Source organism: Paraphaeosphaeria sporulosa (assembly GCF_001642045.1).
Source record: "Paraphaeosphaeria sporulosa strain AP3s5-JAC2a unplaced genomic scaffold CC84scaffold_3, whole genome shotgun sequence".
In the NCBI taxonomy this organism is placed as follows: domain Eukaryota; kingdom Fungi; phylum Ascomycota; class Dothideomycetes; order Pleosporales; family Didymosphaeriaceae; genus Paraphaeosphaeria; species Paraphaeosphaeria sporulosa.
This window is the reverse complement of record NW_017253362.1, coordinates 3,367,054-3,379,884: the sequence shown is the minus strand read 5'-3', so window position 1 is coordinate 3,379,884 and position 12,831 is coordinate 3,367,054. Positions and strand designations below refer to the sequence as shown.

The window sequence follows — 12,831 nt, the reverse complement described above, 5'->3', positions numbered from 1 at the left end:
TAAATCAATGCGTCTCATTGTACCATGGGTTGTTGACCTCGGGGTTTTTGAGGGGCAACCCCACGGAGTTTCCACTGCCAGGTTGAGAGAACCAGCGCAAAGTCGGTAGGCAAACGGGATGCCTAAGGACATGGTAATTGGAAGTAGGTACTATGAGCCAATGTGATGATGGATCATGACGCACGATCTGCCAGCCATGTGCCGCGGTAACGGTGTAGCGAGGCCTGTGGCGCGGTCAAGCTCAGAGGTCAAGCTCTTGTCCGTCTTGTCAGTGCTTAGCGTCCAGGAGACGCCAGTTGCGGGGATCTAGCTTGCCCAATGCGTCTGATCCATGAAATCCATTGGCGCTTTCAGCTACATCGCTATTGCTGATTGCTGAAAGACGGACCTTGTGATGTCTTTTTTTCAGCAGTTCATCGATCAGCAGCTCGATTGATCTGAATTCAGAATCACATGCTATCACATTGGGCCGGTGTGAGAAACATGCTTCTCGGGTCCCACGGAATTCGTCTATGCATTGCGGCCGTTGATGCTTCTCAACACTCATCTCAGACCATGCAGAAAGACGCTCTTCCAGGATAGACCGGTCCTAGCGTGTTCGCATGCTGGCTCGCTTTTCTGTCCAGTATCCGCTCAGGAAGGGGCGGCAGATGAGAAAGCGCGTCTCGACTGGTATAGCGCTCAAAGATGGAGAGACGGCGGGGTGTCCTCCGCCCTCCGCTATGTGCCCATGGGCAGCTTCGAGTGCGTGCATGGCAGAGTCTTTCTGCACTAGCCCCCTCTCGGCCTCCGCCGTGATGAGCTATCGAAGCATTGGCCAAGGACCTGGAGAGTCTGTCGGGTGGATTCTTCTGTAGCCTGCAAACGGCGCGAGTAGAGCTGCGGCCGAGATTGGTCCAATGCCGGTCGGGTAGCGGGGCGATCTAGGCGGGACCTCGGCGATTTCGCGTTAGCGGCCTTGAGGCTCTGCTCCAGGTGGAGAACTGCAGAGCCGCAAGTCCAGTCCCGTCTAGTCACGCGATCGAGATGCTGGTGGGTCTCGGTGCTGACGACGGCCTGGCGTTTCGACTCCTAGCAGCGTGCTAACACGGCCTAGAGTTGGCAGAGGACATGACCGGAGGCAGAAACCAGCTTGTCGTCTGTGGGGACTGCCCAAGAATGCCGGCCAACAATCGGCAAGACCTGGGGTGGGAGCTTGTCTGGACCAACCCACGGGGGCGTGGAAACGTGGAGATCGTGACATAGTGACAGATGCCACGCGACTGAGACCGCAGATTGTTTGTGTTGAGATGGGCGAGACCAAGCATTGGCTAAGCCCTCAGCCGCAGAGCTTGTGCATTTGGTACCATAAGCATTCGTGAATAGCTTCGGATGTAGCCGAGTGTGCTTTCATGCATGGCGATTTCAAATGCTATCACGGTGCTTTCTTTGACCGCAACTATGTACAAATGGGTAAGAGGACCTGACAAAGCCGCATCGTCTTGCCAGCATTGCCATCTGGACAAATGTCGCGTTTGGGGCCATCTCTTGGATGACGAGACGGATCAGGATATCGACTTTGGGACCCTTGGTCAAGCCTTCATTTACCTCTTCGTGGAATTTCTTCTCGCCAGGGATCGTATTGGGACTGTGCACGAAACCCTCTCTGATGCTGCCGGAAGGTCTCGTTGCTTCGGGCAGGACAGCGAGAGCATGTTCGAGACTGTGCAAGCAATGGCGCTTCTGCAACAGCGCGACAATGTAGTATTCAGTATGTAAAAGCTGCATCAGTCGTCGATTTGCTGACCCACTGCGTTGAGACGAGAGTAAACTCGACTTCTAGAGATTCTCTGTGCGTTGGGGTTCTTGGCATCATAGAGGGCAAGAGCAGCCCGAGGTAGGCAGATGGGTTTTGCCAATCGCCTCAACACAGACGGCTAGATGCACTCGATAGGACTTTTCGTAGTCAGTTGACGTTTCGATGCCCTCCAGACGCCCTTTCAGAGCTCCTATCCTCGTCCACTCACGCAGCCAATCACCGCGCCCCATCGCGCGACGCGTCCCTCTGCCCCACCACACGCGTCTCTACTGACCCTCACCGCCTGCCCCAAAACCTCCTCCTCGCGCAGAACCAACAATGTCCGCCCAGACCCCCGCACCCACCCACGAGCCGCCCTCCCTCCCCTCCTCTCCCCTCCCAAAACGCACAAAAGTAATCGAACCCTCCTCCCTCAATCAGCCCTCCACGCTGCCCCGCGCCTCCGACTCGGGCACCTCCACCCCCACACCCCTCGCCATGTCGCTCCAGCCGCCCGCCCCAATCGCACCCAGCATCGCCGCTGCCGCTGCCGCCGAACAAGCACTCCAGGTCCAGCTCCTCAGCGACAAGGCGCGCGCACCGACCAAGGGCAGTGCTTTTGCGGCGGGACATGATCTGTACAGTGCGAGGGACGTTGTGATTCCCGCGCGGGGACGGGCGAGGGTGGACACGGATATCTCGATTGCGGTGCCGGCTGGAACATGTAAGTGAGCTTCCAGGCGCCAATTGAGGAGGTTGCTGATGGTGCTGTTGTAGACGGACGCGTAGCTCCGCGCTCTGGACTCGCGGCCAAGCACGGCATTGACACCATGGCGGGCGTTATTGATGCGGACTACCGTGGTCAAGTTGGTGTTATATTGGCCAACTTAAGCGAGACAGACTTTGAGATCAAGGTTGGGGATCGGATTGCGCAGTTGATCGTTGAGAAGGTATATTTCATTGTGATCATGGGCTGGACGAGGGTGTATGCTTACTGAAGGATAGATCGTTATGCCTGAGGTTGTCGTCGTGGACAAGCTTGAGGAGAGCGTGCGAGGCGCCGGAGGTTTCGGCAGCACAGGCGGATTCGGAGGCGCGGCTCCCGCGTCTGCGGCTTGAGTTCGTCCATGAGTTATGAGACACGATTACAGCGACGTATTGGACACATGGAAAGGTCGATGGCAGCCAGAGGAGCCCGTTGTGAGCATAGCGTCGTCCCGGACTTGGACAGGGCTTCCGTTGGCATCTCCGCTCAGCCAAATCACGATTGGTTTCATGGCTGTGTACAGCTACACGTAGTGAAAAGTACGCTCTCTCAATATGCGCATATACCTCTGCGTGTTGCAAATATGGAATGAGGATATTTGCAGCAGCTGCCATTCCAGAGAACCACACAGATCCTCTCGACTTCTAACTAACGCCGCCAGGAACATAACCGCATCAATAGTCCAGCATACTCCCCACCAACCTCCGTTGATACTTCTCCACCACCTCCTGACACCTCACCACCACCCCCGCAGCCAGCACCCTGACCCGCTCATCCTCTTGCCCCTCCTTACCACCAGGCAGCCCTTCAAACACTCCCCTAACCCACTCCTGCGTCTCCATCAGCTCCCTCCCCTGCTCCGTCGCCAACCGCTCCTTATCCGCATTCGTCTCCAGTAGCATCAACAGCGCAAACAACACCGCCGACAACACCCTCTTGTCACCCACCGCATGCCCCCGACACGCCAGCAGCAGCTCCCACATCTCGCGCGTCATCTGCGGCAGAGCGAGCGTGTTCGGGCCAGACGCGTGCATTAGTAGCGCCAGCGTGTGCAGGAACGCTGGCAGCAGGTGGACAGACGTATATATCGAGGACGATGCCGACGCGGATGCGCGCGCGGCGAGCCACCAGCGGCCTGTCAGCGGGAAGAAGAAGTTGTCCGCGACGAGTTGTGACAGTGCGTTGGGGATTGGCTTGGAGCGGCGCGCCTCCACCTCCATGCGGGAGCTGAAGGTGCGGGACTGGCCGACTTTGAGGATGGATGGTCCGGTGAGGGCATCGGCGGCTTGGGCGGCGAGCGGGGAGAGAAACTGTTTCGTCATGCTGGATGCAAGGCGTGCTAGTGGGGCTGACGGGACGAAGTTGGAGGTGTAGAGGGCGTGGAGGTGTGGGGGAAGTTGCTTGCTTGGGAAGCTAGAGGCAGGTGGTGTGAGTGCTTCTGTGGCGTCGTCTTTTAGGCCGGCGAGTTCGCGGGCGCCGAGACCGAGGGTCGTGAGGATGGCAGTGCGCTGCGTGAGGGAGTAGTCACCCGAGAAGAAGCTGCGGGCAAACCAGGACGCCATTGCTGCAGGCTTGGCCAACAATACTGCTATGAGCGCTTGCTGTTTCTGTTCCGCAAACTTCTCCAGTTCGAAGCTGTCGTTCAGCCCAGCGAGAATGGTGGCCAGCTCCTCGATGTGATCGAGCACCTCTGAGCCGAAATTGGCTTTGCGGCGGATGAGCGACGCGGCCGTGGATAGTGCCAAAGCGTGCCTGTCGTAGTTCTCTGTGTCACGCAGACCGACGATTAGGTCTCGGATATAGACGGGAGCTGTAGCTTTGTTTCGATTAATTTCTGTAGGGTCGTCGGTCTCATCTTCGGGGTCGGAATCGGGTTTCGAGTACGGGACGAGGTCATCATCGTCTTCATCGTCTGAGAGTACCTCGACGATGCGAGGGCCTTGGATCTCGGTGATGGAGGGCTTCGTGGTGTTGTTGGCGACAAGCTTAGAGGCACTCTTCCGGACTGGTGTTTTGCTTGGTTTCTTCTCTTGAACTATTAGATCGCTGATCTTTCCAAGCTTGTCATCAACCCGAGTGAGGCGTTGATACCATTGCGCTTCCGCAGCTTCGTCACCTTCAAGGTCGAACTTGAGTTGTGTTTCTGGTTTATCGACCATTTTTGAAATGGCCATGCCTACTGCTATACCTAGGAACCGGGCTCGTGATGACGAGGAGCCGATCCTATTGGACATGCCAGAGGTATGGTAGCTCGATTTAGCCATCATTGTGAGGAACATCGGTTGCGAGCGCTGGACATAACCGCATGTTATCGCGATAGTCTGAGAAAGAGCTGTACTTGTCAGTAGCCGGTCAGGTGGTTCGATTTATGGAAGTACGTACCTTCTTGTTGCATAATAGATGTATGTTTTATGTAGTAGGAATCCCCAAAAGTTTTGAGGCTATTTTCAAGTAGCGTATGTAATTGATCTAGCCAGTGTTAATGGAGGCCACTCAATGGGTCACGGGCTACCGTCTTACCTTCATCCCTCGCAATGACAGCGATGACGCACCTCCGAGTAGCAAGCGAATCATCCAGCGCGGGTATTGTAGGCTTAATTAGGGATGTGATCAGATGCTCCTTCAGTATATCACTGTCTCCGACCAACTTGCCAATCAGGGCAGTGACACCGGCAAGCAGTGGGGAGCTCTCAGACGGGGAGGCTTCAGTGTTTTCGGCGACCTTGTTGAGGTAGTGCTTGGCTAGGACACTTATATTTGCATTGAGATATTTGCGCTGTTCGAATGCTTTCATCTTCTGAAACACTGACGCATAAGCGGTAACAGAGTCCCTCGCTATCACGACCAGCAGCATCGAGCGAACAATTTGATCTTCTGAGGGTTAGTTGTGTGACTCAATCTTGCTGGACTAGTGACCCACCGGTGTAGCCCAAGAATAGTGCTTTGCTGTAAACCTCTGCGACCATGAAGATTGACTCCTCATTGGGCTCTGTTGCGCTCAGGTTGGCAACGTTGCGACCTAGCCATGTCGCGTACCCGCTGCCGTCCGCCAGCCAGCTCGCCGTTCGAGGCACTTCCTTCTCTTTTAGTACATCTTCGGCTTCCGCTGCGAGCGAGATTACCAGTCCGGAAGCAACTTGTGTGACGAATTCTTTCCACATCATCTTCTTTTGCGATGCATTTTTCCCGTGTGTATTGATATCAGTCCACACCTGGGTCAAGCACTGTTCACTCTGCAACAAATTCTCTAAGACGTCGAGGAGATCTACAATATGAGATGCAGAATCTCGCGTCTCGCCGACGGCCTTATTTTGATGACAGTCTGCCGTCAGCGACCGCAGCCGTGTGATGACATTTCCAATACCGCACGGATTTCGCAAACACCTGACCAATTGATGCAACTGTATTTTTCTTTCTTTCAAGATATGCCAGTAGTCTAGCAGTGTCGTATTGACGAATTGAAATACGATGTTTGCTGCGACTGGTTCCGGGAGTATGAGGTGAAATCCATCCGCACGTTCGGTCTCGGCTACGAGGTAACCGAGTACACTCTCGACTGACTCAAAGTCTGGCTGGTCCTTCAGTAATATTAGAGCCTTTTCCGGAGATTCGATGACCACGCTGCTTTTGCGTTTTTCACTGCTCCCAATCTCTTGCAATAAAGGCTTTGCATTTTGGGTACGCTTCAACTTCGTGGTGGAGACTGGTTTAAGGAAGTCGTCCATGTTGCCGTGATCATGGCTGATATCGAATCAGTGCAAAGTTGGATCTTGAGTGACGATACGCTCGAAGGTAGTTGACTGGCATCTGTGTCAAGTAAAAGTAGCCACAGACTCGGTTGATCTTGCCACTTTCGGCAGCGGGCTTGGCATGCTGCCGGTGGGGCTAGACTCCACCTGGACCATGCTCGCCGCTGCCTACTCGCCGCCTGGCACCTTTCTATATACACGCGTGCACTCTCATCACGGTCACTTCTACGAAAGCAAACAAAATGGCTGCAGCAGATGTTGTACCTTTGCCTAACGGCTCGGAAGGCACTCGGACGCGATGGTACAATCTGTTCGACCCAGGAGCCATGTATTAGCTAACACCGGCTTAGGAAGTACTTGGACAGGATCCTAGATAGGCCAGGACCTTTCACGGACCCGGACAGCTTCGCACCAGGAAACCATGAGACCCTTGAGATTGCAAAAGTTTTGTAAGGATCGTCCACACATTTTTGGGTCCAAGTACTAATCATTACAGGGTCATGTGAGTTACATTTTGAAGTATTGCCCTTTATTAACTAATCGATACATAGCGGAGCTGGTGGTTTAGGCTGTGAAATTCTCAAGAACCTGGCACTTTCTGGCTTCAAGGACATTCATGTCATTGATATGGATACGATTGATGTGTCCAATCTCAACCGCCAGTTCCTCTTTCGCGCCGCCGATGTAGGCAAGTTTAAAGCTGAAGTCGCTGCAGCTTTCGTGGAGAAGCGTGTCAAAGGCGTCAAGATCACACCTTACTGCGGCAAGATTCAGGACAAGGATGAAGCATATTACAAACAATTCGCCCTTATCGTCTGTGGCCTGGACAGTATCGAGGCACGGCGGTGGATCAACTCGATGCTTGTTGGTATGGTTGACGGAAACGACCCGGACAGCATGAAGCCGCTGATTGACGGTGGGACCGAGGGATTCAAGGGACAGGCGAAGGTTATCTTCCCTACGATGACCAGCTGCATTGAGTGCCAGCTGGATATGCACGCTCCGCGTGCTGCCGTCCCGCTTTGCACTCTTGCCACCATTCCGCGTCAACCACAACATTGTATCGAGTGGGCGCACATTATCGCTTGGGAAGAAGAGCGCAAGGAGATCACGCTCGACACGGACGACCCAGAGCACATTACTTGGCTGTTTCAAAAGGCATTGAAGCGTGCAGAGGAGTTCAACATTCCCGGGGTCACATACAGCATGACCCAGGGCGTAGTGAAGAACATCATCCCAGCCATCGCATCCACCAATGCTATTGTAGCTGCCAGCTGCTGTAACGAAGCTTTCAAAATCCTCACCAACGCGAACCCCTTCCTCGGTTTCCCCGGCACCGACGGTTACATGATGTACACAGGTGACGAGTCGGTGTACACCTACACTTTCGAGTACGAGAAGAAGGAAGACTGTCCGGTGTGCGGTGAGGATGCTCTTGCCCGCCCGCTCCAGATCGACCCCGAGGCGACGCTGCAGGAATTTGTGGACAGCTTGGCGGAGCGACCGGAGGCGCAACTCAAAACGCCATCCATTAGGACTACGGAGAAGTCGCTGTACATCCAATCGGCGGCGGACTATGAGCGCATGACGCGGCCGAATCTGGAAAAGAAGATGAAGGACTTGACGGCTGAGGGGGAGGAGATGCTGATTTCGGACAAGGCGTTCCCGATGATGTTCAAGTTCTCTGTGGTGTGGAAGAAATAAGGTGATGCACCAGGCTAGGTCAATCGTAATGATCGGTGGAACGGAGCGTTTTTACGAGCATATGATGGCAAGCGCAATCCACGTAGATGGGTCAGGGCTTCCGGTAGATACGCAACACATGGACTTCGAGTCCGAAGCAGCTGTGATTTGATTGCGCACGTTATGACAGCTGGTATATTCTTTCGTCGAGAAACGACCATTACCATGCACAGGTGCCTGCGTTGCTGAGAGGAGGTGCCCAGGCGCCCAGGTGAAGGCAAAGTCACATGATTTAGAAGGTGAGGTCTGTGCGCGCCAACTAGTGCGGTAGGCACCTAGCATTTACCTCAGTTTCCCCTCGACACGCCCAACGACAACGCCAACCCGGACGAATCGCCACACCCTGCAGCACAATGGCCGGCCCGCGCGCAGGAAACAAGGCTGCCGCCAACGGCACTGGCGGTGGATCCAGCAAGCAGTCGCTCACCGAGGCCTTTGACAAGGACCTGTACGATGGCAGCAACGGCGTCGACAAGTATGCCGGCTACAACATGTCCATCGCCGCCAACGAGGACGAGGACATGGAGGATGCCGGCGAAATCAACGGAAGGCGGCTGGTTGGACAGTACACTGCAAGCGCAGACATGTTGAACGAGTACGCGCACGGCGAGGACGACATGCTCGAGTCCCGCGAGAAGCAGGCCCAGATCTCCTCGCGCGAGACCGACTACCAGCGCCGCCGATTTGATCGCGCACTATCGCCTGATGGCGCCGAGGGTGGCATGACATACAAGGAGAGGATGCAGGAACGCGACCTGGAGCGAGAGGAGGCGCGTATCCAGCGACTCATCGAGGACCGCGAGAAGAATGGCAACGAAGTTCTCGACCACGTGCCCACGCTCAAGGATGACGCTCCCGCAGTGGACGGCAACAAGACCCCGCCCATGGAGAAGAAGCGCAAGCGGCGCCGGTGGGACGATGGCGGTGCCGAGGAGCCCGCAAAGATCGAAGAGGCAGCGGTTGAGCCCACATTGAAGAAGCGGGGGCGATGGTCACCAGACCCACAGGAAGTGAAGCCCGAAGAGCCTGCGGCCGCTGAGCCTGTACGCTCACGATGGGACACCACCGCAGCCATCGCCAGCGCCAGCGCCACACCTGCCCCCGCCACCAATGGCTCCAAAGTCGCAGCGCCCACCAGCTTCGCGTTCGGTACCGACATTTCTGCACGCAACGCACCACTTTCCGATGAGCAGCTCGACATGATGCTCCCATCCGAAGGCTACAAGATCCTCGACCCGCCACCAGGCTACGAGCCCGTCAGGAGACCGGTCGGTATGCCGGCGCTTCCAACGGGATACTCTGGGTATCTGGTTCCCGAAGCGGACAGTGGTATGTCGATGATGGGCAAGCAGCTGCCGACAGAAATCCCGGGCGTTGGTGACCTACAGTTCTTCAAGAACGAGGACATGAAGTACTTTGGAAAGCTGACGGATGGCGCGGATGAGAACGAGATGACCGTGGAGGAGCTCAAGGAACGCAAGATCATGCGGCTGTTGCTGAAAGTCAAGAACGGAACGCCGCCCATGCGAAAGACCGCGTTGCGACAGCTTACCGACAATGCCCGACAGTTTGGACCAGCAGCTCTGTTCAATCAGATCTTGCCATTGCTCATGGAGCGCACTCTAGAGGACCAAGAGCGACATTTGCTTGTCAAGGTCATCGATCGCGTTCTGTACAAATTGGACGACTTGGTCAGGCCCTATGTTCACAAGATCTTGGTTGTCATCGAGCCCCTGTTGATCGACCAGGACTACTACGCTCGTGTAGAGGGCCGAGAAATCATTTCCAACCTCGCGAAAGCTGCTGGTCTGGCGCACATGATCAGTACAATGCGCCCAGATCTGGACCACCAGGACGAATACGTGCGAAACACGACAGCCCGAGCTTTCGCTGTGGTTGCATCGGCGCTCGGTATCCCGGCTCTTCTGCCCTTCCTACGGGCTGTGTGCAGGAGCAAGAAGTCATGGCATGCACGTCACACTGGTGTTAAGATTGTGCAGCAAATTCCTATCCTGATGGGTTGCGCTATCCTGCCACATTTGAAGGGATTGGTAGAGTGCATCGGAGACAATTTAAACGACGAACAGCCCAAGGTCCGCATGGTTACGGCACTCGCGCTGGCTGCCCTCGCCGAAGCTGCCGCGCCTTACGGTATCGAATCCTTCGACGACATCCTGAACCCTCTTTGGACTGGAGCCCGAAGGCAGCGTGGTAAAGCTTTGGCGTCGTTCCTCAAGGCTGTGGGTTACGTTATCCCGCTCATGGACGAAGAATACTCCAACTACTATACCAGCCAGATCATGGAGATCGTCATTCGAGAATTCCAGTCACCCGATGAGGAAATGAAGAAGGTTGTTTTGAAAGTGGTATCTCAGTGCGCCGGTACTGCTGGTGTAACCCCAGTCTACTTGAAAGATAACGTGCTACCAGAGTTTTTCAAGCACTTCTGGGTGCGCAGGATGGCGCTCGACAAGCGCAACTACCGCCAAGTGGTTGACACTACAGTTGACCTGGCCCAGAAGGCAGGCGTTGCCGAGATCGTGGGCCGGATTGTCAATAATATGAAGGACGAGAACGAAGCGTACCGCAAGATGACCGTCGAGACCATCGACAAGGTCATCTCGACCCTCGGCGCACACGATGTGGACCAGCGTCTCGAGGAACAGCTCATTGACGGTATCCTCGTGGCCTTCCAGGACCAGACGGTCGAAGATCCGATCGTCATCGACGGTTTTGCTACGGTTGTCAACGCTCTTGGCGAGCGGACGAAGACATATCTTCCGCAGATTGTTGCTGTCGTCATCCACCGCCTAAACAACAAGGCCGCACCGGTTCGGCAACAAGCCGCTGACCTGATCTCGCGCATCACATTCGTCATGCAAAAGTGCGACGAAGACCCACAGCTGGTCAAGTTGGCCAGCATTTTGTACGAGTATCTCGGAGAGGAATACCCAGAAGTTCTCGGATCGATTCTCGGAGCACTGCGAGCCATTGTTACTGTCGTTGGTCTAGCAGCGATGCAGCCTCCGATCAAAGACCTCTTGCCGCGACTCACACCCATCCTTCGCAATCGTCATGAGAAGGTCCAGGAGAATACGATTGATTTGGTCGGTAGAATTGCCGATCGTGGAGCCGACTACGTCAATCCACGAGAATGGATGCGTATCTGCTTCGAACTGTTAGACATGCTCAAAGCGCACAAAAAGGGCATTCGGCGAGCGGCGAACAACACGTTTGGTTACATTGCCAAGGCCATCGGACCGCAGGATGTGCTCGCTACACTGTTGGGCAATCTACGAGTAAGTCTTCAGCTGCCTAATTATCCAAGATTCCAAGCTGACCACAAGCAGGTGCAAGAACGTCAGTCCCGAGTGTGTACTGCTGTCGCAATAGGCATTGTGGCAGAGACGTGCGCACCGTTCACGGTTCTTCCAGCCCTGATGAACGAGTACCGGGTACCCGAGCTCAACGTCCAGAACGGTGTTCTGAAGTCGCTCAGCTTCATGTTTGAGTACATTGGCGAGATGGCCAAAGATTACGTCTACGCCATCACGCCTCTTCTGGAGGACGCGCTCATCGACCGCGACCAGGTGCATCGACAGACAGCTGCGTCGGTAGTCAAGCATGTGGCGCTCGGTTGCGTCGGCCTTGATTGCGAAGACGCCATGGTTCACCTGCTCAACCTCCTTTGGCCCAATCTGTTCGAGACGAGCCCGCACGTCATCGACCGCATCGTCGAGGCCATTGAGGGCATTCGTAACGCGATTGGTACTCCGCTCGTCATGAACTACGTGTGGGCGGGTCTCTTCCACCCGGCGCGCAAGGTGCGACAGCCATACTGGCGCATCTACAACGATGCGTACGTGCAGTCTGCGGATGCCATGGTGCCTGCGTATCCGCAGTTTGAGGAGGAGACGCTAAAGAGGCATGAGTTGGAGATCTTCATATGAGAAACACTGTAGTAAGTGTGACTGGTCGCACGACCTTGTTTCATTGCGAGACGGCTATGTTTCTGGTGTATAATGGCAGTGTAGGAACAAAGCAGTTGGGGTTCATTTGTGTTTCGGTCCCGGCAAGCCAGGATCTGCCTCGCCCCTTGGGGCCAAAGAGGCACATGTATATCAGTTGAGCATCGAGTGGGGTCTGTTAAACATTGGCGTTTAGGTCTGCATAGCCGGCGCTGGTTGGGAGTAGGCAGGGGTGGATAGGAGCGGGCCAGATGAAATGGTAAAACACGATTCTGACCACGCCTCACTGTCGCTGATTGCAATTAGGCTTTGTGGGATGGTGACCAGCCTCGCAGGATTAGGCGTTGTGAATGTGTAAGTTTTGCCGATTGCAGCATCCCCAGCGTGCCGAGAGCGAGAGAGAGAGGTAAGTGCTTGCCAAGAGCGCTCGTCGGCTGAGTTTGCAGGAGCATTTACCTGGGCCGTGGCGGCGCAGGCAAACTGTGCACCTCGGACAGTAGAAAATCTCACAGCAGACGCGGACAGCCTCGGCCGTAGTCGCCCTGTTCGTGTGCGCACAAGGCTTCCTTGTCGGAGCGCGCAAGTTGTCGTGTAGTCGACTCCCGGACATGTTGAACGCACTCGAGGCACCACGCCCACGCGCGCAACGTCGCCGCGTGCATGGCACGCGTAGCAGTCGATCGCAAGACAGCCGAGGATTGCGTCTCGCCAGAGGACGGCGGACGATCCGGCGGACGGCCGACGCGGTTTTCTCGTTCGCATGTGGGCACTGGTCGTAAGCTGCGTGCTATTTCGGGGTGGCCCTCCAACCTATCCAGGTGCTGCCCC

General features: G+C 55.4%; 5 protein-coding genes across 5 annotated transcripts; 3 read left to right on the top strand and 2 right to left on the bottom strand.

Moving 5' to 3' along the window:
• Window positions 1–1,937: 1,937 nt before the first annotated feature.
• CC84DRAFT_607471 (dUTP diphosphatase) lies at window positions 1,938–2,996 on the top strand. Its single transcript, XM_018186862.1, has 3 exons — window positions 1,938–2,501; window positions 2,555–2,727; window positions 2,783–2,996. The coding sequence occupies exons 1-3, from the start codon at window positions 2,117–2,119 to the stop codon at window positions 2,894–2,896; spliced, it is 672 nt and encodes a 223-aa protein (XP_018039492.1). The 5' UTR covers window positions 1,938–2,116; the 3' UTR covers window positions 2,897–2,996.
• A 117-nt stretch (window positions 2,997–3,113) lies between these two features.
• On the bottom strand, window positions 3,114–6,347 carry CC84DRAFT_1116162 (uncharacterized protein). The gene is made up of 4 exons (XM_018175452.1): window positions 5,464–6,347; window positions 5,064–5,414; window positions 4,926–5,012; window positions 3,114–4,875 (listed from the first exon to the last, which is right to left on the bottom strand). The coding sequence occupies exons 1-4, from the start codon at window positions 6,266–6,268 to the stop codon at window positions 3,218–3,220; spliced, it is 2,901 nt and encodes a 966-aa protein (XP_018039491.1). The 5' UTR covers window positions 6,269–6,347; the 3' UTR covers window positions 3,114–3,217.
• Window positions 6,348–6,475: 128 nt separating this feature from the next.
• On the top strand, window positions 6,476–8,193 carry CC84DRAFT_1257841 (NEDD8-activating enzyme E1 catalytic subunit). The gene is made up of 4 exons (XM_018184768.1): window positions 6,476–6,593; window positions 6,643–6,741; window positions 6,789–6,794; window positions 6,844–8,193. The coding sequence occupies exons 1-4, from the start codon at window positions 6,535–6,537 to the stop codon at window positions 7,994–7,996; spliced, it is 1,317 nt and encodes a 438-aa protein (XP_018039490.1). The 5' UTR covers window positions 6,476–6,534; the 3' UTR covers window positions 7,997–8,193.
• Window positions 8,194–8,388: 195 nt separating this feature from the next.
• Window positions 8,389–11,985, top strand: CC84DRAFT_1086122 (ARM repeat-containing protein; the record flags this gene model as incomplete). The annotated part of the gene is made up of 2 exons (XM_018174140.1): window positions 8,389–11,334; window positions 11,386–11,985. The coding sequence occupies 2 exons, from the start codon at window positions 8,389–8,391 to the stop codon at window positions 11,983–11,985; spliced, it is 3,546 nt and encodes a 1,181-aa protein (XP_018039489.1).
• A 210-nt stretch (window positions 11,986–12,195) lies between these two features.
• Window positions 12,196–12,765, bottom strand: CC84DRAFT_1174484 (uncharacterized protein; the record flags this gene model as incomplete). The annotated part of the gene is made up of 1 exon (XM_018180098.1): window positions 12,196–12,765. One exon carries the CDS (start codon window positions 12,763–12,765, stop codon window positions 12,196–12,198), a length of 570 nt encoding a protein of 189 aa, XP_018039488.1.
• Window positions 12,766–12,831: the final 66 nt, after the last annotated feature.